Source organism: Malaclemys terrapin, chromosome 8, assembly GCF_027887155.1.
Source record: "Malaclemys terrapin pileata isolate rMalTer1 chromosome 8, rMalTer1.hap1, whole genome shotgun sequence".
Classification (NCBI taxonomy): Eukaryota; Metazoa; Chordata; order Testudines; family Emydidae; genus Malaclemys; species Malaclemys terrapin.
This window is the reverse complement of record NC_071512.1, coordinates 6043812-6065757: the sequence shown is the minus strand read 5'-3', so window position 1 is coordinate 6065757 and position 21946 is coordinate 6043812. Positions and strand designations below refer to the sequence as shown.

The window sequence follows — 21946 nt, the reverse complement described above, 5'->3', positions numbered from 1 at the left end:
CTGAGCCATTCATTTTAGGTGACAGACCTGAGGAACTCTCCCAGACTGAGATGTCCGTAGAGGAGGTTTTGGAACAAATTGATCAGTTAAACAGCAGCAAGTCCCCAGGACCAGATGGGATTCACCCAAGAGTTCTGAAGGGAACTCCAATATGAAATTGCAAAACTACTGTACTAATGGTAGTATGTAGCCTATCGCTTAAATCCGTCTCTGTACTAGATGACTGGATGATAGCTAATGTTATGCCTATTTTTGAAAAAGGCTCCAATCCTGGCAATTAGAGGCTGGAAAACCAAACTTTGGCAAATTGGTTGAAACTATAGTAAAGAACAGAATTATTAGACCCGCAGATGAACATGATTTATAGGGGATCAGGCAACACGGCTTTGGTGAGGCAAGATTTCACTTTACAAATCTATGACAATTCTTTGAGGGCGTCAACAAGCTTGTAACAAGGGTGATCTAGTGGGAAAAGGAAATTGGACTTTAAGAAAGCCTTTGACAAGGTCCCTTACCAGAGGCTCTTAAGCAAAATGAGCAGTCATGGGATAAGAGGGAAGGTCCTCTCATGGATCAGTATCTGGTTAAAAGATAAGAAACTAAGGGTAGGAATAAATGGCCAGTTGTCACAAAGAGAGATAAATAGTGGGGTCTCCCAAAGATCTGTCCTGGGACCTGTGCTGTTTAACATATATTCATAAATGATCTGGAAAAGGGGTGAACAGTGAGGTGGCAAAATTTGCAGATGATACAAAATTACTCAAGATAGTTAAGCCTGTAGCCTACTGTGAAGTTACAAAGGGGTCTAACGAAACTGGGTAACAAAATGGCTGATGAAATTCAGGGTTAAGTACAAAGTAAGTGTGTTGGAAAACATAATCCCAACTATACATACAAAATGCTGGGGTCTAAATGAGCTGTTAATATTCAAGAAAGCAATTGTTTAGTCATCGTGGAGAGTTCCCTGAAAGCATCCGCTCAGGGCCACTGAGAGCAGGTTTGGGCCCCGGTGAAAAATTTTTTTCAGGCCCCCCAGCAAGGGCGGACCGGCTAACTGGGGCTGACGAAGCCGGGCCCCGGGGCCCCTTCTGGACCATGGGGCTCCTTCCGGACCGCCGGGTCCCGGTAATTTGTACCGGCTTCTCCCCCTCTCGTCGACCCTGCATCCGCTCAGTGTGCGGCAGCAGTCTAAAAGTCTAATAATGGTAGGAATCATTAGGAAAAGGCTAGATAATAAAACAGAAAATACATAATGCCACTATATAAATCCATGGTATGCCTACACCTTGAATACTGGGTACAGTTCTGTTTGCCCCATATCAAAAAAATCTATTGGAATTGGAAAGGATGCAGAGAAGGGCAATGAAAATGATTAGGAGTATGGAACAGCTTCCATATGAGGAAAAATTAAAAAGACTGACAACAGCTAAGCAAATAGACAAGTAAGGGGGCGGGGGATATGACTGAAGTCTATAAAAGCATGACTGGTGTGGAGAAAGTGAACAAGAGTGTTATTTAATCCTTCACATAACACAAGAACTAAGGGTCATCCGATGAAATTAGTAAGCAGCAGGTTTAAAACAAATATAAGGATGTACTACTTCTCACAATGCACTGTCAACCTGTGGAACTCTTTGCCGAGGGATGTTGTAAAGGCCAAAAGTATATAGAGTCCAAAGAAGAATTGGGTAAGTTCATGGAGGATAGCTCCATCAATGGCTATTAGCCAAGATGGTCAGGGACTCAATCCCATGCTCTGGGTTCTCCTTAACCAACTGCCAGAACCATCTGGCACTGGCCACTGTCATGGATAGGGTACTGGGGTAGATGGACCATTGGTCTGACCCAGTATGGCCGTTCTTAAGCAGAGTGACCATAGGCTTGAGTAGAGGTAAAGCAACATGCTGCAAACTTCACAATGCACTCCTGCCATGCTCCCAGAAAAGTATCGTCTTTGGCTGCCACGTTACTCTTGATTACTAGGGTTTCTTGAAAATTGTTTGTCTCAGCAGTTTACAAAAAATTGCATTTTCAGTGGAATGAAATTGTTCAAAAAGTGTCTGATTTCCATGGAAAACTTCGATATGTTGTTGAAAGCCAAATGCACAAAACCTGAAATATTTCGATTCAAAATGGTGCAGTTTGGGGGCTCTATGCTCCCATTCTCTTGTATAGGATGGGCTCGCTGGCTGGACTTTTCTTTGCATGAAGTCAGTGACTTCTATCATGAATTCCCTTCTCCAAAAGGGGATGAAGCATCATGGGAGATGTAGTCCCGCTAGCAAGCCCAGCCCTTTGAGGAGAATGGGAGCATAAGGCACCCAAACTACAATTCCTCTGAGGCATTGCTGCTTCATTGTTTTTCAGTATTTCATGGAAAAGTTGAAATAGCTTAAACCTGTGCTTTTGCTAATCCATCACCTTCTGGTTGAAATGATTGGGGAATGCTATCAGCTCTGTGTTTACAAAGTAGGGAAGGCTTAGTAGCTTCCTGTAAATAAAACCTGACACCTGCTAACTCCTACACAACTCCTTCAGCAGCTATGTTACCTGTGGCCCAAGCATGAGAATAGCAGACGGGGCATTACAGAGAAAGTACATAGTTGAATGGCATTCTGGTACATCCTGAGTGAAGTTCATGTATAACTTACAGGAATGCAGTACTTGTACTTTCAGCAGGAGATGACATGGTAAAGCCAATTCATCTTAAGGAATGAGGAAGAATGTGAGAGGGGGTTTCCTTTGATCTATTAAGGGGAGAAGAGGGGGGTCTCTTGAAACTGTTTATTGTGAAGGGGGGGAATGGAAACCTACAGGATTCAGAGATAGTGAAGACAGTTAACAGTTCTAGATGTAGGACAAACTAAAGTATAACTTTATCATCCCAGTATAGACTAGTCCCACCCATGTGATAGAATTCTTCTCCACCCCCGGCAATCCCAGCCAGTAGTTCTCTGAGAGCCAGCAGTGCAGGGAGACTGGGTTGGACACGGGGATGGTGATGATGCTCCCCCTCTGGAGTGGAGCGTGGCGACCAGCTGATGCAGCACGCAACAGGGGAAATCTTGCCCAAGAGCAGGATTTAAGGGGAGGGAAAATGGCATGGGTGTCTAACCGCACAGAGGAGATAGCGGCAGGGCTTTCGGTGCTATGGTACATTGTGTGGCACTCTCCTTTTCTTTTGAAAGGTTGAAGGGATGAGCTGACCCCATTAGGGATTTGACCATGTGATTCCTAGGAGCCTGGATGCTTCATGCCAGAATCTTAGACCATGTAATCCACCCCTGGGCCTTGTAATTCACCCTACTGTTACCTTCCCAATTCCTTAACTCCTCTGCAGCGTAGCGACTTGGTTAGTCTCTGCAGTCACATGATTCCCTGCTCCTTTTCCTTGGGTCTTGTTGCAACATGGCGTAGGTGGGGGAGGTTCCCCGTGGACCAGGGAGCATCTCGTCCTGTCCAGCTGCTGCACTGTTGGCAAATGGCTAAACCGCAACAGTCAGCTTTGTGTCATGGCAGCTCCTCACTGCTGCTTAGGGTCTCCTCTGACTACGGGGCACAGACCCAAAGAGGCTTCCTCAGCCAGCCCTGTCCAGGAAGATGCTGGCTCAGAGGTGGCGCGCTAGACTCCGAACCCATGGAGGTGAAGGGGAGGGAAATGAATTCAGTTTGGTTTTTTTTCCTCCTCCTCCTCCCAGGTGCTCCCCCTGGAAAATAAAATGAAGAATCCCCGGCACTTCCCGGTGATCCTGTATGTGGGAATGGCCATAGTCACCATCTTGTACATCAGCCTGGGGACCTTGGGATACCTGCGATTTGGAACCAGCATCCAGGCCAGCATTACTCTCAACCTGCCCGACTGCTGGTGAGTCTCCAGTCAATGCTAGTTACCACTTCCCGTAACACAAGAACTAGGGGTCACCAGGTGACCTTAATAGGCAACAGTTTAAAACTAACATAAGGAAGTACTTCTCACAGCGCACAGCCAGCCTGTGGAACTCATTGCCAGAGGATGTTGTGACGGCCAAACTATAGCTTAAGAAAGGAAAAAAAAGAATGAGATGAGTTCGTGGAGGATAGGTCCATCAGTGGCTATTAGCCAAGGTGGCCGGGGATGCAGCCCCATGTTCTGGGTGTCCCTAAACTTCTAACTGCCAGGAGCTGGCACTGTACAACGGGCCGGATCACTTGCTAAATTGCCCTTTTCACATGCTGCAGAAAGGGAATCGGTGGATGTAATAGCTCTTAGTGCAGGGCTGCTGAGGGGATGAGTAGCTTGACCACACTCGACTGCTGTCCAGAGCAGCATCTCAGGATACCACTTGGCCTGTGGTGTGGCCCTGCAATCTTTGCCCTGTCCCGTGTCTGCTGTCACTTCCTCTGTGGCAGGAGAGCGAAAGTGAATGTCTCTGCCATTTCTGAAGAGATTTGGCTCTGACTGTCCTGGTCTTTCCACTAGCACAGAGGTTCTACTACCATGGAACCCGCAACTGGTTTCCATCACACATGGGTGCAGGGGCGGGAGGGTTAATATGAACACAGCACTTTCTATCCCAAAGGAGCCATAAGTTGTGACCTGCATCAGTGACATGCAGGCAGTGCCAGGTGTGGAGTGTAGCATATCTGGGAGGGGAGGTTTTGGCCAAAGTTACCAAGGGAAACCTCTTCCATTATGAAAAGTGCCATAGGAGCTTTAATGTAAAGGTGGTCTCCAAAACACAGGCACTAAATTGCATCCGTATAAGGACTAAGCTTGGTTCTGGTGGGCCTTGAACCTATAGCTCCAGAGTGGGTGCTTAGATCGCAGAGCTTTTCCCTCCGGGCTCCAGTCTGGTACTGGTTAAGCGCTACTTCTGCCTCTTTTCTTGGGATACTGTACCTCTCTGCTCTGCGTCTTCCTTTGTAAGTGGAAACCTTGCTGGACTTTCTGATTCATCACACGCAATACAGAGGAGGGTGTCTATCAGGCTCCAATCCTGCTGCAAAGATAGATATCTGTCTCTACCCCTTTGGACCAGACTGCCCCACAGTTATATATATATAAACTTCTTCATTAGGAAGCTGGTGGTTGGTAGACAATCAGAGTTATTCAGTGTCTGCGGGTGACTGACCTCTAGGTTACCGGGAAAGGTGTGAGTGGGAGACAGGTTGTAAACAGGGCTCTCTTTTGGCCGTGGGTAAATCATTTAATTTTGCTACCTTAGTTTCCCTGTCTTTCCTGTGAGAAGTAATGGGGTTTAAAGCACTTTGGGGATGAGAAATGCCAGGTGTTTTTACTGGGCTTGCATTGTGCGTTTCAGTCCAACACACACTTCATTCGTTAATCAAGGGCAACACATACAATTCAAGCAGGGTGCTTGCAGGAATGGCTTGTGTGTGGCATTCTGATGGGTGTCAATAGGCAGCCTCACGCTTTACCAAATAGCCAGTTTTTGTTTAGATTAAATTCCTAATAGGCTGATATTGGGGAGTGCCTTGTTTAGGGTGACCAGACGTCCCAATATTAGGGGCTTTGTCTTATATAGGCACCTATTACCCCCATCCCAGTTTTTCACACCTTAGCCTGGTCATAGAGAATGAGATTAAAAACAAATTTGCTTGGCCCCCAGTGGGCCCAGACAAAGGTGCAGCAGCTGCTCCAATCAAAACCCTCCAGCAACAGAGCTACCTTCTCTCTTTTGTCAAAGGCAGGTTTCAAAGGACTCTGAGGAACTAAGGTAGCGGGGAGGCAGGAGAGCAGGAACTAATTAAAAGCCCAGTGCTGTCTGCTAGCCGCTATGGGCTGTGTTTTGCAACTTGTTTGGAACGTGGAGGCTGTGGTAATTGATTCAATGAGGCGCACAGATGTGAGGCTTTTGAAACTGAGGTTTAACATTTGCCAGCCTAAGTCCAGGAGAAGGCATGTTGTGTAACTCCCTTTTTGTCTCGACTTGCTGATGTTCCTCCGCCACTCAGGAAGGTGGTTTTAGGGGGGGATTTAAGTGGGCCCCCTCTTCCTGGGAGGACGATCTTTTACTAGGATGCAGAGTGACTCCAACTTCTGGTGTCTAAAAGTGAAACATTCTGCTAGGTGCAGTGGAAACATGTAGAAAGACAGTCATCACCCCAGAGAGTTTACAGTCTAAACAGGCAAGACACAGGGTAGGAGAGCGGAAATATTACTATCCCCATTTTTACAGATGGTGAACTGAAGGGCAGAGGAACAAAGTAGCTTGCCCAAAGTCTCACAAGGAATCTGACAGAGCTAAGAATTTAACCCATCTCTCTGCAGTGCCTTAATCACAAGACCATCCTTCCTCTTTGCAGCATCATCCACTTTCTAAAACATCAGTGGCTGTTTCCAAACTCGGGGGTGGCAGGTTTGAGAAGCTGAAAAAAGGAAGCACCTCTTCCTCTGCCAGTGAGTAGAACTGGAAGGAAGAGTGGTGCAGTGTCTTCTGGACACGCTTCGGGCTGTTTGCAACTTCTAATAAACTTTGGTTTTATTATAGACCAAAATGACCAAAACGTTGGGCAGAAAAATCCAGATTCTGAACGATGTGCCAGGCCCCTGCGGGACCTTGGAGTCTACATCAGATTGAGCCCTCTCAAAAGTTGGGCTTTATACCTTGCAGAAAACTCCCAGCATGCCTCATCCTTAAAGGAACATTGCTTTCTTTTCCCCTTAAAGGGCAATTGCCCCATCCCATGAAAAATAAAACCAGTGAAAGATCATCCTTGACCCCGGGGGATCGCTGATGAGTGGGCTTTTGTGGAGGTGAAGATGTGGACAGTACAGTCTCTGGGGAAATGGAATCCTCTACACCTTGCGAGCAGAGCTAATAATACGAAACACTTAATATTGTCATAGCATTGTGCAGACATCAATTAATTTCCAGACACAACACTTGGATCACGTTGTAAATAAGTATCGATAACTTGGAAGTATTACAAAAAACAAACTCAAGATCCTAAATGAGGGTAAAAACTAACTTTCTGTTAAGTGTGGAAATGCCAAGTTAAGGTGGCTGATGAACATCTGTCCATGGAGCATGTGCTCAGACACAGAATGGTTTATTCCTCAGAAGTTGGTGGGCTACATCGACGGAGGAATTTAAGTCTGGGTAACGCAGCATTAGTGGGATGCTGGGCAGCATCGCCAGGTTTGCGGCAGTTGAGAGCTTCATGTCTGTCACTGTATTCTGAGTACTTAGCGAGACCCCTGCTGACTTGGGGACTTAGCTAGGGTCTCGACCAGGACACACAACCTGCCCAGCACTGCTATTTTAACAGTCCCTTCCCCCAAACCCTCTGCGCCGAGCTCCAAAAATAGTCGTTTTTTTTAATCGAGCAGGTTAAAGTGCAGGCGGTGATGACGTCCGCGTTGTGTTTAACTTCCTAAGCCCGTGCTAATCCTTGCAGTGCAGTCCTTCCCCCTAGCTGGGGTGGGGAGGGAGGCAGTAATCAAAAACTGTGAAATATTCATGTCGAAAGCTGATAAACCGCTTTGAAGGTAGCCTTGATCTTTTTATTTCAAGGCACAGAGTAAAATCGGGCTCGCTGCAGAGCGAGGCGAAAAGTAGCTTTTTTCTTCCTCCGGCAAAGAACCCAAATTTTGCTAGCAAAGGTAGGGATGAGAGAGCGCCCAGGGAACAGGTAATAAGAGACGTCTGTAATTCTAGCTCACTGGCTCACAGCCAGCATTGGTTGCTGGTGGTAACGGATGTCTGATCAGCCGGCTCCTCTGTGAGACGACCTGTGGTCTCTGCCCATTTCCTGGTGGATGGGTGGCCAGGTGCCCCAGTGGTTAGTGCCCTCGTAAAGATTAGCCTCCCTGCATTCCTTAAAGGTGGCCCCTGCAGGTCTGGCTGGGGAAGGTGGTCGGGGAGCTTGCGCTGCTGGGACAGTGCCCGTTCTGTAGCTGAGCGAAGGCCTTCGGACTCCAGTCGGCAGGAGCTTAGTGGACAGTGTCATGCTGTGTGTGCATGAGCTCACAAGTTCAAAACCCTGGCCCCCATGACCCACCCTGACTAGGATATGAAATGACCCCCTTTCTGAGCAGTGGGAGAAGACTCATCTGCAAGTGGCAGAGCCCTGGAACTGGCTCGCAGCAGCCTGCTTTAAGCCAGGGGCTGAACATGTGGTCTGAGGAGCTTCCCCAGAAGCCAAAGGGATTTAGGGGCCCAGCGTTGCAGTGAGGCATCTAGTGGGATTTTTCCAAAGTAGGTTAGGTGCCAAATTCCCATTGTTTTCAATGGCAAGCACTTCCCTTTGGCAATTTTGTAAATTCCCCCAGGCACCCGGCTGCATTTTTAAGCACCTAAATACCTGTGTCAGTCTGGCCCTTTGTACCTTCCCGATGGTCGGGGCGGGGTCAGAGCGCTCAAAATGCTCGTCCTTGATAACTCCGGTCCTGTCGACTCCTAGGGCACCAGCGCACGCTGAGATCTCTCTCCTCGTGGATACAGAGCCATCTGGCCAGAACAAGTGCCTTTCAGCTGTGGGCTTAGGGCGTGAGCTGCCCTGTCTTGCGAATGAGATGCTCACTTACCCCTTATCCATGGATTGCGGGGCTGGCTTCACAGACATGAGGATTAAGCCCAGTTCTCTCTCCCTTCTAAATTCACTCTTGTCGCAGAGTTATTTTTATTTTGCTTTATCTTAAATCTGCCCTTGAGGGAGCTGGGGTGTGAGTGGAGGTGACTGGATTTCTCCCTGTTCCCTTTGCAGGCTGTACCAGTCTGTCAAGCTGCTCTACTCCATTGGGATCTTCTTCACCTACGCGCTGCAGTTCTACGTCCCTGCGGAAATCATTGTGCCCGGGGCTGTTTCCCAGGTGCCGGAGCGCTGGGCGCTGTGGGTCAACCTGCTCCTCAGGACGTGCCTTGTCTGCGTGACATGTGAGTAGGAGCCAAACCCGTTTGGTTTGCTCACCTTCTAGGGAGGGGATGGGGTGCCAGTGCTGTGGGAACCCTTGTGAAAGTATTGGCAGTGTATCCTTGAATCTTCCCCCATTGCTTACTGGACGCTCGCCTCCTCCACGCAGTCTGACATCGCTCGGCACAATAGTTAGACTCTGCCCAGGAGAGCCCGTGGCATGGGATCAGAGGTATTGCTGGTTAGGACTCGCCCAGCATCTATCCCTTCCCTGCCTCTAGTCAGAGGCTGTCCTGCTTGGCTCTGCATGCACCCGGAGTAGGAGCTGCAGGTGGTCTGTGTGTCGGAGCAGCACGTAGGAAACTTGCACAATGCTTGCCTGTGTTAGGTCACTTATCAGGGACTCATTCCCAAAGTGCCAGCTGTTGGGCGATGAAATCCCATTCAGAATGCAAAGCGTGGGGCAAACCTCCTGGTGCACGGAGTACACACTGCAGTGCCTTCCCTGTCCGCTTATGTAGGGCTCATGTGCGTTCGTATTTGACAGTTACACGCTCTGCAGGCGGTTTCTAGCTGCTCTTCCTTGCTTTAAGGCTTGTCGGCAGCTCACAAACGGGCAACTTCCCCCAGTGGCTCAGAAGTTGCTGGCTAATACAGTAGCTGGATGGGAGGGGGCAAGATAGGGAGCGGGAGCATGTTAAATCGGCCAACCACACTTTCATATATAACTGACCTACTTCACCAGGCCTCTTTCTTTTGCGTTCTGTGGACTCTGTTTTGAAAGCAAAACTCTGCATCTCCATCCCCCCTTCTAAATTAAAAACATTTTAAAAATATTTAACACTACCACAAATGCTGGAGGTGAAGTGGGGTTTGGGGTGGAGGCTGACAGCTCGCAACCCCCCACATAATAACTTTGTGACCCCCTGAGGGGTCCAGACCCCCAGTTTGAGAACCCCTGCCTTAGACCCATTGTCCATCCGGCTAATAAGTGCGGGGGCTTTTTTATTCTCTAGTGACTTATTCTTTCCTCCCTGAGTTTGAAAAGAGATGTAGCTAGCAGAAAATGGAATTAAAAAGAGAGCAAGGTGGGTGTGGTGGTCTCCGCTCTGCTTTGAACTAAGGATAATACTGGAAAGATTAGAACCCTCATTCAGAAGGATAAGAGGACAGGAATTTGCCAGCATCTGGAGTGCCAGAGTGGGACAGAATAGATGAAATAAGGTGGGGGTGTGCACAAAAAACAGACCCTTCTGCCTTCCTGTACTGCGGGCTCTTTACTATAGGAGACAGTGCTAGAACAGAGATTCTCGGCAGAGCACTCCCCCAGTGCCAGGGGACACTTCCCCACCATTACCGCTCTAGTAGTGCTGCAGGATGTGGACTCTCCAGGTCCGAGAGACACCCGGAGTTGACGGTTTCAAGCAGCTAAGTGGAATAGGCTGGAGTGAATCCAGGGCTGGAACCGTGTGGATACGTCAAGAGGCTGGGAAAGAACAAAGGGTTAAAGGATCATCCCAGAGGTGCTAAGGGGGCTGGGCATGGATTCCTTTGTCGCACATATTCCTGCTGGGTTTGCGCACTCGGAGCGGAATGAGTGAGAGATCGCAGGGGTTCTCAGAGAGGATAAAAGCCATTAAGTGGTTTGCATGAATATTAATTGGAATGATCTCATGGCCTTGGACCAAGCCTGCGTCACAAGAGAGGGCGCAGTTTGGATTTGTTTTAGCTTAGCACTTCAGAACCTACACAGTTAAAAGCCCTTTGTATTAATATCTGTGGAAAGCACAACGGTTGTCCCCTGAGGCTGAAGAACTGCAACTGGTGATTTACTTTTTGCTGCTTGTTCTCCGTGGGGTTTTAATCTTGTTACTTTGAGCCACCGCAATCGAAGAAGTTACTCTGCTTGTCCTGCGAGTTGTCTCTGTAGGGTTGTGCCCTGTGGAGCCAGGAGACGGGGGGATTATTTTGACTGGGGGAAGGGGGAGGGAGAGGTGAGAGGAAAATGAGGTGCAAAAGTGTGTGGCTCCTGTTATCCCTCAGCCTCCCTCCCTCCCTCCCATCCTGCTCACACCCGTAACTTGAGCCAGAACTGAGCAAGCGTCATACTTGAGTTAAACAGTGGAACAGGGCAGCCCCCCCGCTTAAACTGCCCCATTGGAGTTGGGAGTTTTTGTCAAGAGGTGAAGCCTCTTTTTTTACGGAGCTTTGTAAGTGATCCAGGCTTCCTTCGCTCCATTGCGTGGCCCGATGGCCGCCTGTTCCTGGAAGTGGCTCAGTGCCAGTGAAATATCTGCTTCTATGTAGTGGCCAGTATCTCAATACGATCACTCTGTCAGGTGTAGCGTTTGGGCCACTTGCTGAGCCTGCTTCTGAGGCCTGGGAGCCCAAGACCTGAGTTCTAATCTTGCCGTTGACACTGACCAACCTTCCTGACAAGGTGGTTTGACTTGAGGTGAAAAGGATTGTAGATTTTGAGAGGCTGCATCTGCCATCAATTATGTGGCTACAATTCCTGTTGACTTCAGTGGGAACTACTCCCTGTAACTGAGGGCAATCATCTGTGGCTATCTTGTGCAAGCAGCAACCTGCTTATAGAGGCTAATTGACTAGCTTTAGATGAGCAGGTGACACTAAAGTTCAATGCCCAGATGTTTGTCTAGAGCAAACCAGAGGACTCCAGGCAGACAGAGCTGTGGTAGTAATATAGGGAAAAGTTACAGGAATGCTACAAGTTCATGAATTGCTCAGAGGTGCCCCCTATTGGCGTTATAGGATGCTGCATTATGAACAGGTTGTAGCAGGAATCTCTCACTCCAGCACTCATAGGGTGAGCTGCTTGCTGGCTTGATTGTGATCATCTCTCCTAGCCTCGCTGCTTCTTAATCAGTGAACGTGCGGTCTCCTTTGCTAGGTACTGCATGCCTTCTGGCGGGCTGGCTCCTGTCACCTGGCATGCAAAAAGACGCATCGCCTCGTTGAACGTAATGTGCCAGAACCCTGGTGTCTACTCTGCTTCTTCCAGCAGGTGGCGTCGGTTGTGGCTATTTGCTCCAAACCGTAAGAGCCATAGTCCTCTGTGCCTCAGATCAGTCTGAGACAACTTTCAGCTCCGGTGCTCCTGGTCTTTCCAGGAAGACTAGCAGCAGAACAGGGAAGACCGGACTTGACACCACGCCCTGGGCTACACTACAGATGTATGTTGGTATAACCGCATTGCTCAGGGGTGTAGAAAATCCACAACCCTGAGTGATGCATTTATGCCGACCGAACTCCTGGTGTAGACCGCGCGATGTTGACGGGAGGGCTTCTCCTGTCACCACAGCTACCGGCTCTTGGGGAGGTGGAGTACCTACGCTGACGGGAGAAGCTCTCCTGTCCGCAAAGATAGCGCCTTTACTAAGTGCCACCGCAGCTCAGTGCTGTAGGGGATAGACAAACCCTAAGACTACTTCCTCGCCCCTTTTTCTTATGCTCCAAAGACAGGCAAGAGCACACACCGGATTGGTTTTCTCCTCCGGTCATATTTACAGTGGAAAGGGGTAGGGTGAGCTCTGCATCCAGTTGGTCTCGTGCTGCTGTAACCTTACTCAGAGACTGACTGCAGCACACATCTGCAAAACCCTATGCTAAAGAAGGTCCTGAACTGTCTAAGCACGGTGGGGCCACGGCAAGACAAGTTGGCCTTAACTCAGGAGTTGCTGCCTGTCTTTAATTCCAGCAAAACTCGATAGAGAACAGATTTCTGTTGCACTCCCTCAGCCCTCCCTGGGGTTTCACCGTGGCCAGTCTTTAGCTAACCAGCCAGGCTTGTTCGTGCTGTGGAATTAGATGGCTGTTACTTTCAAGGCCCTGATCTTGTGACATGATTAGAAAGCGCTGTCAGAGGTGCTCACCTAAGCGCGTTGCTGCAGTGGTGGCTCTGTACTTCGCTTTCTGACGGTCACATAGCCACCGAACGCGATGCAGACTCCCAGGCTGTCAGAACCTTTGGCTCCAGTGGCTGTAATAGAGTTGAGTGGCCATCTTACCCTGCTGCCCCTCACCCCGCGGCTGTATTGGCAGAATGACCCCTGGACTGAAGACCTTGGTGTTGGGGGCGCTGTGATGCAAGCTGAACAGCGCCACGTTTCTTTCCAAGCACGTTTCTTGTTCCGTTGCACAAGAGATCTGTTTTCTGGTGACCCATATTAAAACAAATAAGCTCTGGGTGCAAAAATGCCATGTTTGTTTTTTCTATATCCTGGGCTCTAGGAGTTGGATCTCCCCCCTCCCCTGAGTGGGTAGCAGACAGTATTTTTTTGACAGGCCGTGTTTTCAAAGCAATCAACCAATTTCCTTTTCTCTGTGGTGATTATGCTTTGAAGTGCCCTACTTTCATTGCCGAGAATCTTTTTGTTGTGCAGAATCCGGTTGCCTTCCTTCTTAGGATTTTGTGTCACTGAAAAGCCCTAACAATGCCATTGAGCACCAGAGCTGAAGAGGGCTGGAGAGCTACCCACCTTGTCTTTTCCTTTCCTAATAAGTTGGCTGTTTGGGGCTTTGGCCCTTACAGCAATTTTTTTAATTGATTTATTTTATTGAACTGCTGTCTGTGGTACTTATCTGGCCCCACTACTGTAGTGTTGGAGTGCCTCAGGCTTTAAGGCACTAATCTTCACAACAGTCCTGTGAGGTAGGGAAGTGGTGGTATTGCCATTTTACAGATGGGAAGCGGAGGCATTATAAAGCTAAGTGACTTGCCCAAGGCCACACAGGACATCTGTGGCGGAGCAGAGGATTGTACTCCGCTCTCTAGTGTCCCAGACTAGTGCCTAACCACTGGGCCGTCTCTCTTCGGTGTTGTAAGTTCATCATTCTGCTTAGGATTACAAAAAACGAAGCTCCATACACCCAGGCTAATGTGGCTGGAGGCTGAGAGAACATCCCACAAGTAGCTTGGAGTTTCTCTCTCCGTTTCTGTGTAGCAGAGCATGTATCACACCCAGGGCCCAATATGCAACTTCAGTAATGGAAATCATTAGGGGCAGTTAAACCAGGGTAAGTATTTTCTGTAAGCGTTGAAGCCGAGGGGAAGAGTGGCCTGAGACACTGGGAAAGTGGGGAGAGGCGGAGATGGATGTGAGGAGTCTCATGACAGCATGTGGCTGGTGGGCCCTTCCGTTGGAACGGAGTGTCAGAAGGTGTTCCCGTTTCTGGAAGTGGAGTCTATTGGCTGTCACCCGGACTGACTTGGCGTCGCGTGCTCCTTTCTTCGCTGTGATGAGGGCCCTTCAGCACTGGTGCCAGAAGATGGGCACCAACCTCTGTTTTAATTTACACCCTTTTGGGTAGAGCAAGGTGCTAAGTTTCTTTTTTTTTCTGGGCAGTTACTGTCTGGGTGAAGAATGTGAATTGTGCAGGAATGCTGGGACTGCAGATAGCGTTCAGTGGGGCCTGTAATACTTTACAGATTCTGTTAACAAAGAACCGAAAGGCATTGGCCCGGCAGCAGGATCCGGGTTTCGGGTCATTATCATGGAGGTCATTGTTTAACCAACTCAGCGTGTCAAGTGGTAAAGTCAGAGGCAGTGCTGTCCCGCTCTTCCTGCTCTGTGGTGGTCACCCCTCCCACCTCCATCGCAAGCTGCCCTGTGCACTAATGATCTAGCCCCTATCTTCCCTTCCACCTTCCTGCAGAGGCAGCAGAACCCATGGGGGGTGGGGAGGGGGCCTAAGCTTAAACTCTAAAATAACTTGCCCCTGGATGCCCAGCCTGGTCCAGGGAGTCCTGAGACAGCTGATGAGGTTTGCAGCTCTGTGGTTTATTCCTTTGTCCAGGGCTGCTGTCCGACACATCCTGTTGCTCTGAAGGAACCTACCCTCTGCTGAAGAGCAGCATTCCCCATTGCAAGGAGACACTCACCCCTCGGGCTGCTGGCCTTTCTGTGGCCTAGCCAGCTGGGAGCACGACACCCTTCTGATTCCCGCTCAAACCCAACGCCTCGGTCTGGTGGCCACCGAGGGGACCCCCTGCTCCCTGGACTGAAGGGGAGAGGGCGTGGCCGTGTCAGTGTTCTTCTGGGAAAAGATAATGGCCACGATTCTTGGGACCGTGAACCTGACTGATTCCCGGAGCGAAGCTGCCACCATGGGGATTTCTGGGTGCAGCCCCATGACTCATTTAATGATATGCGAGTCCAGGAGCGATGGTGCCGAATCCCTGTGCACGATGGATCTCCATGGCACCCTAGTGCACTCCTGGAGGAAGAGCCCCTCCTCCTCCCCCCCCCCCCCCCAATCTGGTCACAGTCTCTTTAGCCAATCTTGTATGCACGCTGGGGCAAGGTGAAGCTCCAAATGGCTTCTCAATACTGAGTGCCAAGGAGCCATTCAGGAAGACCAGCCCCTGAAAAGCTACAGTGCTGCCTCGGGCGGGGGGGAGGTTGTACCTGGATTGGGTCGTTCTGTACCCTAGACGTGTGTTGTCACTTTAACAGTCGGGGGGTGGGGGTGGGGGCGGGAAGAGACACCCAGGCTGCTGGCTTCCAGCAAAGCTTGCTTTGATTGGTGGGCAGAGCGAGATATAATCCAGGGGGCCAAACACAGACCCCCTGCTGCCTCATTCACCTTACGCTGTGGTGGCCTGTCTGTTCCCACCTGCTCAGAGGAGAGCGGTCTCTCTGCAGGTGCCAGTACTAACAGCCCTGTGTTTCTTTCTCTCTCTCCCGCCACCCAGGCCTCCTGGCAATCCTGATCCCCCGCCTGGACATCGTCATCTCTCTGGTGGGCTCCGTGAGCAGCAGTGCTCTCGCCCTCATCATCCCTCCCCTGCTGGAGATCACCACCTATTACTCCGCCGGCCTCCACCCTGTCACCATCGCCAAAGACATCCTGATCAGCGTCCTGGGCTTTGCGGGGTTTGTGGTGGGCACCTATGAGTCCCTTTGGGCTCTGGCCACCCCCCCCATTTCCAACACCACCAATGCCTTGGTATAGTGACCCCTTTTCCTTCTCCCGCTCCACTCCAGCAACGCCGTACAGCCTCTTGGCAGCTCACGGGGTTTTCATCAGGGTCATGGCAGCGAATCTCCCTTCCTTCTCTTTAAAGGCATTTGTCCAGGAGAAGTGAGGGTCAGTGCACAACCAGAAAAGACAGGACCCTGATTCCCTTTCCCTCTCCTCATAGTGTGCGGTTCCCACTTCGGGGGTCTCATTGCTTGGGTCTGGGAGCCCTGCAGAGATGACTTGCGGCCCCTGGTTGGGATGGAGTGCCTTCCTTCGCTCCGCCGGGATCCTTCTGGCAGATTAAGATGACATACCTGCAGGTGCCAAGGTACTGCAGTTTGAAGTGGACATGCTCTAGACTATAGAGTACCAAGGGGAGGGAAGAAACCTTTGGGCTCGTTCAGGGATCTAGATGACTGCTTCACAAGCAAGGGTACCTCTACCCTTCCCGAACTCCCCTCTGCCCAGAAAAAGAGAATCTCCGAGTCTTTTCTGGTGCCAATTCTTTTTTTTTTCCGCACTTTAATTCATGGCAACACAGCAATTCCAGCCAGTGAGTGACACATTAGAGCCCTCATCCCTAAGACTGTAGAACCTGGAAAATTACAGTGACAGCAAGGAGAAAAGGGAGCAGGAAACTGCACAAGGAGAGAGAATCTCTTGTATGCGCTGCCCTGGCAGGCTGACCGTCACAGCCCGGTCTAACACTCACTGTGGGTAAGCCGGGCCTCGGTGGGTAGAGCACTCTCTAGCTTGAGGAGCCAAACACATGAGCATTAGATGGCAACGTTTATTGGAAGCCACATTACAAACCCGTCTGTCAGGGCCTTTTTCAGCCTAGATCCCCCTACCACACCCCATCTCCGGCTCCGTCCATTGTAGGTAGTGTGGGATAAGGCAAGTCTGTGTGTTTGGGTTTCAGAGAGGAATTGGGGGATTGTGCTAAATCCCTGATTTAAGTTTAGTTGTGATTCCCCCCCCCCCCCCCCCCAAAGACTCTGTATAAGGGATATGGGGTTATCGAAAGCATTCGGAACAAGGTACCCACGGAACAGGCTGGGAGGGTGTCTGGGGGCTCCAAGGTACTTAACTGCTGAGGCAGTTATTTTATTCTTGAACTAGGAGCCCACTTTCCTTTACACCTTTTCTTCAATCAAAAAAAAAAAAGGCGGCACGGGACAGGGATGTCCCCTTGCCGGTACTTCTTTAAGCTCACTCCTCCTCCCCCTGGAACGCACCCCGCCTACAAGGGAGGTCTTGTGTTTACACCCACCATAGCTACGCCCCTACCTCACTGTTTGTTATAAATCACTGATCACGCAAATGCTGAATCATGGTGACGAGAACCGAAGGCACATTGTTATAATGAACCTGCGTTCCTCTTCCCTTCCCCTGCTGGATCTATCCTTTGTTCTCCAGCTAGTTAAGTGGAGGTCCCACTACTTGCTAGGTAGGAAGAAGCGTTATCTGTTTTACCCACTTGGTTTGATTAGCGAGGGAAGGGAGCTGTCTCTTTCGTGTTCCTCTTTCATTCCTTTCCCTTTACTTCACACTGGATCTCTAGACAGCGATAAGCTGTTTAAAGCTTTGGCACGGTCATGCTTTGGTAAGGAGTGGCTTGACACGACACCATAGCTCTCATTCATGTGGCTTGTAACAGTTTGTCAATGACCAAAGGACTAGAGTAAGCGATCTTGGACCTGGATGCAGGGTTTGATTTAAAAATCTCTTCCTTCTGGTTAGCGTAAGAGGAAGGCATCCCTCAACGTCTGAATGAAAGCACTAATGAAGGGAGTGTTCGTAAAGTGACGGCTGGAAATCCAATAGCGTCCCAGTATATGCTTCAGAGCACAGACCCATCCAGGACTACTTTGTAGTGATTGTTTTTTGTAATTTAGTTTTTTACATCGATTTTTAAAGGCGCTGCCAAGACCCCAGCAGGATGGTTTGTTAATCTAAAAGTAAGCCCAGTCTGAAAGGGCATTGGCCTGAACTTATTTATTTGCTAGGATGGGGCAGGTAGGGCCAATGTATATTCATCTTGAAATAGAAGCTTGGAAGCCAAACTTGCAGCAGGTGATCGACAGAGGTTTGTTCCCAAAGCCCTGTGCTGTAATATGAATGGTCTGAAGGGAGGGTTGATGCTGTCTCTAAACCATCCAAAACCTCTGAGCTCTTGGCCGAGTGTAGCAATGGAAAGATCAGTCTGTACAATGCCTGGAGCATTTCATTTCATTAGAACGGGAGCAGGGTTTGATTTCCCCTTGGCCGCAAAGTGGCTGTCTTAGGTAATTAGCAGGGCCTAGCCGCTAGCCTCTACAGCCTGGAAATGGAGTCTGTGTGCTTTTTTTTTTTTTTTAAATGGCAATTCCAAAACATGGCTGGCAGGTCCTGCTGCACCCAAGAGGTTGGGTTGTGACTAACCTCTCCAACCCCTGACGTGGGCCAAGCTTCTTTTCCGCTCTCTATTACCTCTCCTTCAAAGCCTCAAAGGGTGTCCTCCCGGGGGCACACCTTTCCTTTAGAGATCCCCTCTCTCACCCCGCAGATACCCTGCTCTCTCTGCAGCCTCGGTGCAGCCAACAGATTCTAGGAACCGGTCCCATCTGGTCCGAGAGCCAGCCCTGGTTTCAGCAAGGAACACTGTGATTGGTTTGAACTGAACTTGAGGAAATACAGGCAAATTTGGCATGCGAGCATCTTGTTTCTGACACTGGAGAACAGCGGGGCTTACAGTTCTTTGGTGTTTGACCTCTTTTGAGAGAAGACCAAATGCCAGGATGAGAAGCTATCTGGAGATGAGCTCCAATACATAAACTGCCTCCAGGTCCCTCCTATTGTACGGAGGCTACGTAAGTAGCCTCTTTCCCCGCAATGCAGCCGCAGTATAGAAATTGCATTTGGTTCAGCACAGGGTGCATATGTTGTCGAGACCTCTACACCCGTGTGCCCAAGCCTGGTGTCTTCCTGCAAGATTGTCAAGCCAGTCATGTGGTGGTGTAGCTTTTTTTTTAAGCTGCAGGTGGCTATATCTTATGCTCCTTTACATATTCACTGCCGCTCACGTCATCGGAGTAGCTGCAGCTGCAAAGCAAAACCTGCTCCATCTGCAGCCTTCCTGCTGAAGGTCATAGCAAGCCCAGCCGCCAGTGAGGGCTTGTTACTGTTTACTTAGGGGACTCTCTTGAGTTGCCAGTTGCTGGAGTGTCCCTTTAAGACCAAGGACCTGACCCTGATGTCGCTTGCTTTGGTGTAAAGTTCAAGTAACTGCCCTGAGATCAGTGTGAGCGAGATCAGGATCAGCAGGGCCCCAGTTTCATGGAACTGCACTGGGGAATAGAGCCTGACGTGCACACTACATATGGCAAGACTGCAATGGAAAGGATCATTGTATATAGAACTTACTCTGGTGTCTGATTTCATTACTGACACGCAGAATCATTGGGCTGCACCTTTTCTACCCAGCATCATTGCATGCTGGAGTCTCGGGGAACGGTTTCTCTTGGCTTCATGGTTTTGCCTTCTGCTTGATGGAACATTGGCAGCAATTGATAGCCACTACCTCCTGTTATCAGCAGGGCTCTCCTTGCCTGCCAGCCAGCGTAAGGATTATTACATCAAATGGAACACTAATGTGGGTGTCGCTCCCCCTGCCACTCCCACCCATCCACATATGCTGCTCTTGGCCTCTAGGCAGTCCTGATTGATCACTGAGGGGTGTCTCTTCTCCATTTCCCCAGGTAGAAGTGGCAGTTCAAGTTAACCTCAGCACTCCATCAACCCCCTTCCCCCCTCACACCATGTAAAATACTAATGTCAGAATTATTGCTAATGGGACATGTACTGTTGGGAGCGATAACTTGTAGTCTGTCCCCTCTTCCTCCACCTCCATTTAAAAGCTCTTTCTGTTGTCAGCCCTGAGCTGATGTGACATTATACAGCTCCAGGGGTTGGCTCAGTGGGCACTCTTGCACAGAACACAATATAGATTCAATATAACTTTGCAGAGCACTTGGATAACACGGGATTATTTGCTCTCTGAATATTAGCAGCTCGCTGCTGGCTCAGAAGAGGGGGAAAATGGTTTTGTTTGTACTAACTGCCTTGGCCATATGATCATGTTTCGAGTGATATTGTAGAAGTGGCCATATCTCCTTTTGGAGCCCCTTGTCGCATTTGACATGCATATCATGCTGTCCCTCTTCACTCCCAGTGGGGCTCCAGTTCTGGTGTGGTACCACATCTCCAATCAAGGGAATGAAAAGGGCATTTCATGGCAGAGCAGAGGGAAGGAGTGCATGACATGCCCATCTGCAATGGTAAAGAAACCTGGGACAAAATTCCACTTTAGATTTACCCCTGTGTAACCAGAGTAACTCCATTCACAGTCAATGGAGTTACACTGGCTTTACCCCTGATGAGAACAGCATTTGGTCCCTGGTGTTAGAATGAATGGTTGACCTGGCAGTTCAAGTAGCTGTGAATTTAGACTACAATCAGCGCTGAAGTCCTCACATTTGAGGTGCTTGTAGATTCTTATGATCAGGACGTTATTCACATTTTTTGGACTAGTTTAAATGTTGGGCCTTTCTGCTATATTTAAATGAAAATAAAGGGATGGGGAGCAGGGTGCATTTACCTGGGGTTACACTTATCCATGGAATGACTGAATAATTGTGGAGCGAAGTGTATTTTGACATAAGGTAGTCACAGCCAGCATAGGACTGGATGATCAGTGAGACCTACCATTTGACTTCTACATTGTCAGCAGGTCAGTGACCAGGAAAAGTGTATGTGTAACTAGATCTAATCTGTTGTGTGTTTTTCGTGCCAGCATGTGTATATATTGCCAGCATACAGTATGTATATCTGCCCAGTGAAAGAACTTCTTTGTATTTGGTGCTGTACCTGGATCATGTATTCTGTTATTTTATTCAATAAATAAGGTCTATTTTTATTTTATTAAAGGCTTCCATGATGTGATTTTTGTACTAAGAACTTTATTTTTTTTTTTAGATGTTGGATAAATTTTACCCTTTTGGGTTAAATGTCCATAGGTACCAGCTATGATCATTTATATGTAACAAGTAGGCTGTTCTTAATAATTATTTAAGATTCTTAATTATTGGGGAGGGATAGCTCAGTGGTTTGAGCAGTGGCCTGCTAAACCCAGGGTTGTGAGTTCAATCCTTGAGGGGACCACTTAGGGATCTGGGGCAAAATCAGTACTTGGTCCTGCTAGTGAAGGCAGGGGGCTGGACTCGACCTTTCAAGGTCCCTTCCAGTTCTAGGAGATAGGATATCTCCATTAATTCAGTATTCAATTCAACACTGTTAAATATTGTTTGGCACCCAAAATGTGCAAGGCGCTTTATCAATGACCTTAAGCCATGGATCCCGGCCCCCAAAGGGCTTGGCATGTAAATGATGAAACTCCTGTCAGATCCAGGACATAGATGGCTGGGCCTAGGGGTTAGTGTAGGACAGGGGACCGGATTCCTGTGTCAGAATGGGGTTCAGGAACTGAGAGTCCGTTATCAGGCTTGTTAAGGATCAGGAGACAGGAGCGGTTAGCACTCGGTGATCAGGGTGGAGCCCAATTGTACAGATAACTTCCTGTTCCTCCTTCTGGCTTAAGTAGGGGGGGAACAGGCCAATCAAGACCTCGGGTGTTCCACCAATCAGGGTCCAGAGGTGGAGCCTTCTAGCTGATGCCATTAAGCTGTTGGGTGGAGCATTGACACCCCCCCAGGAGCCTTGTGGGCCCAGGTTTTAGACATGTGGGTCATGACAATGGCACAGGAGGGAAAAACAAAAGAGAAGGCAGTTGGCAGGGAGATCTGTAGATCCACCTTCCCTTCCCTGGCACGGAAATAAGGGTATGGAGGTCACACGTGCAACATAAAATGAACAAGTCTGACTGGTTCTAAAGTATCCCAGATCTGTGCAAATTGGTTACTTCTCCCCTGACCAGGAAAGGGGAGATCATGGTGACTATAAATCTGCATTGTGGGAGAAGGTTTCAAAGCCACCGGGGGAAATAGCTGTCCAGCTCCCATCTATTTCTAATAGACCTAGACACCTGATTGCCATGAGGCAGCTT

The 21946-nt window shown here is 49.1% G+C and overlaps 1 protein-coding gene across 3 annotated transcripts in view; it reads left to right on the top strand.

Annotated features, from left to right (window-relative positions):
• Positions 1 to 17010, top strand: part of LOC128842091 (proton-coupled amino acid transporter 1-like) — a 34751-nt gene extending 17741 nt beyond the window's left edge. For all 3 annotated transcript variants that reach the window (XM_054037818.1, XM_054037817.1, XM_054037816.1), the window contains 3 exons: positions 3699 to 3865; positions 8710 to 8879; positions 15575 to 17010. In XM_054037818.1, coding sequence (XP_053893793.1) covers positions 3699 to 3865; positions 8710 to 8879; positions 15575 to 15834 — 597 coding nt within the window. In that variant the 3' untranslated portion in view covers positions 15835 to 17010. The remainder of the gene's footprint in view (positions 1 to 3698; positions 3866 to 8709; positions 8880 to 15574) is intronic.
• Positions 17011 to 21946: the final 4936 nt, after the last annotated feature.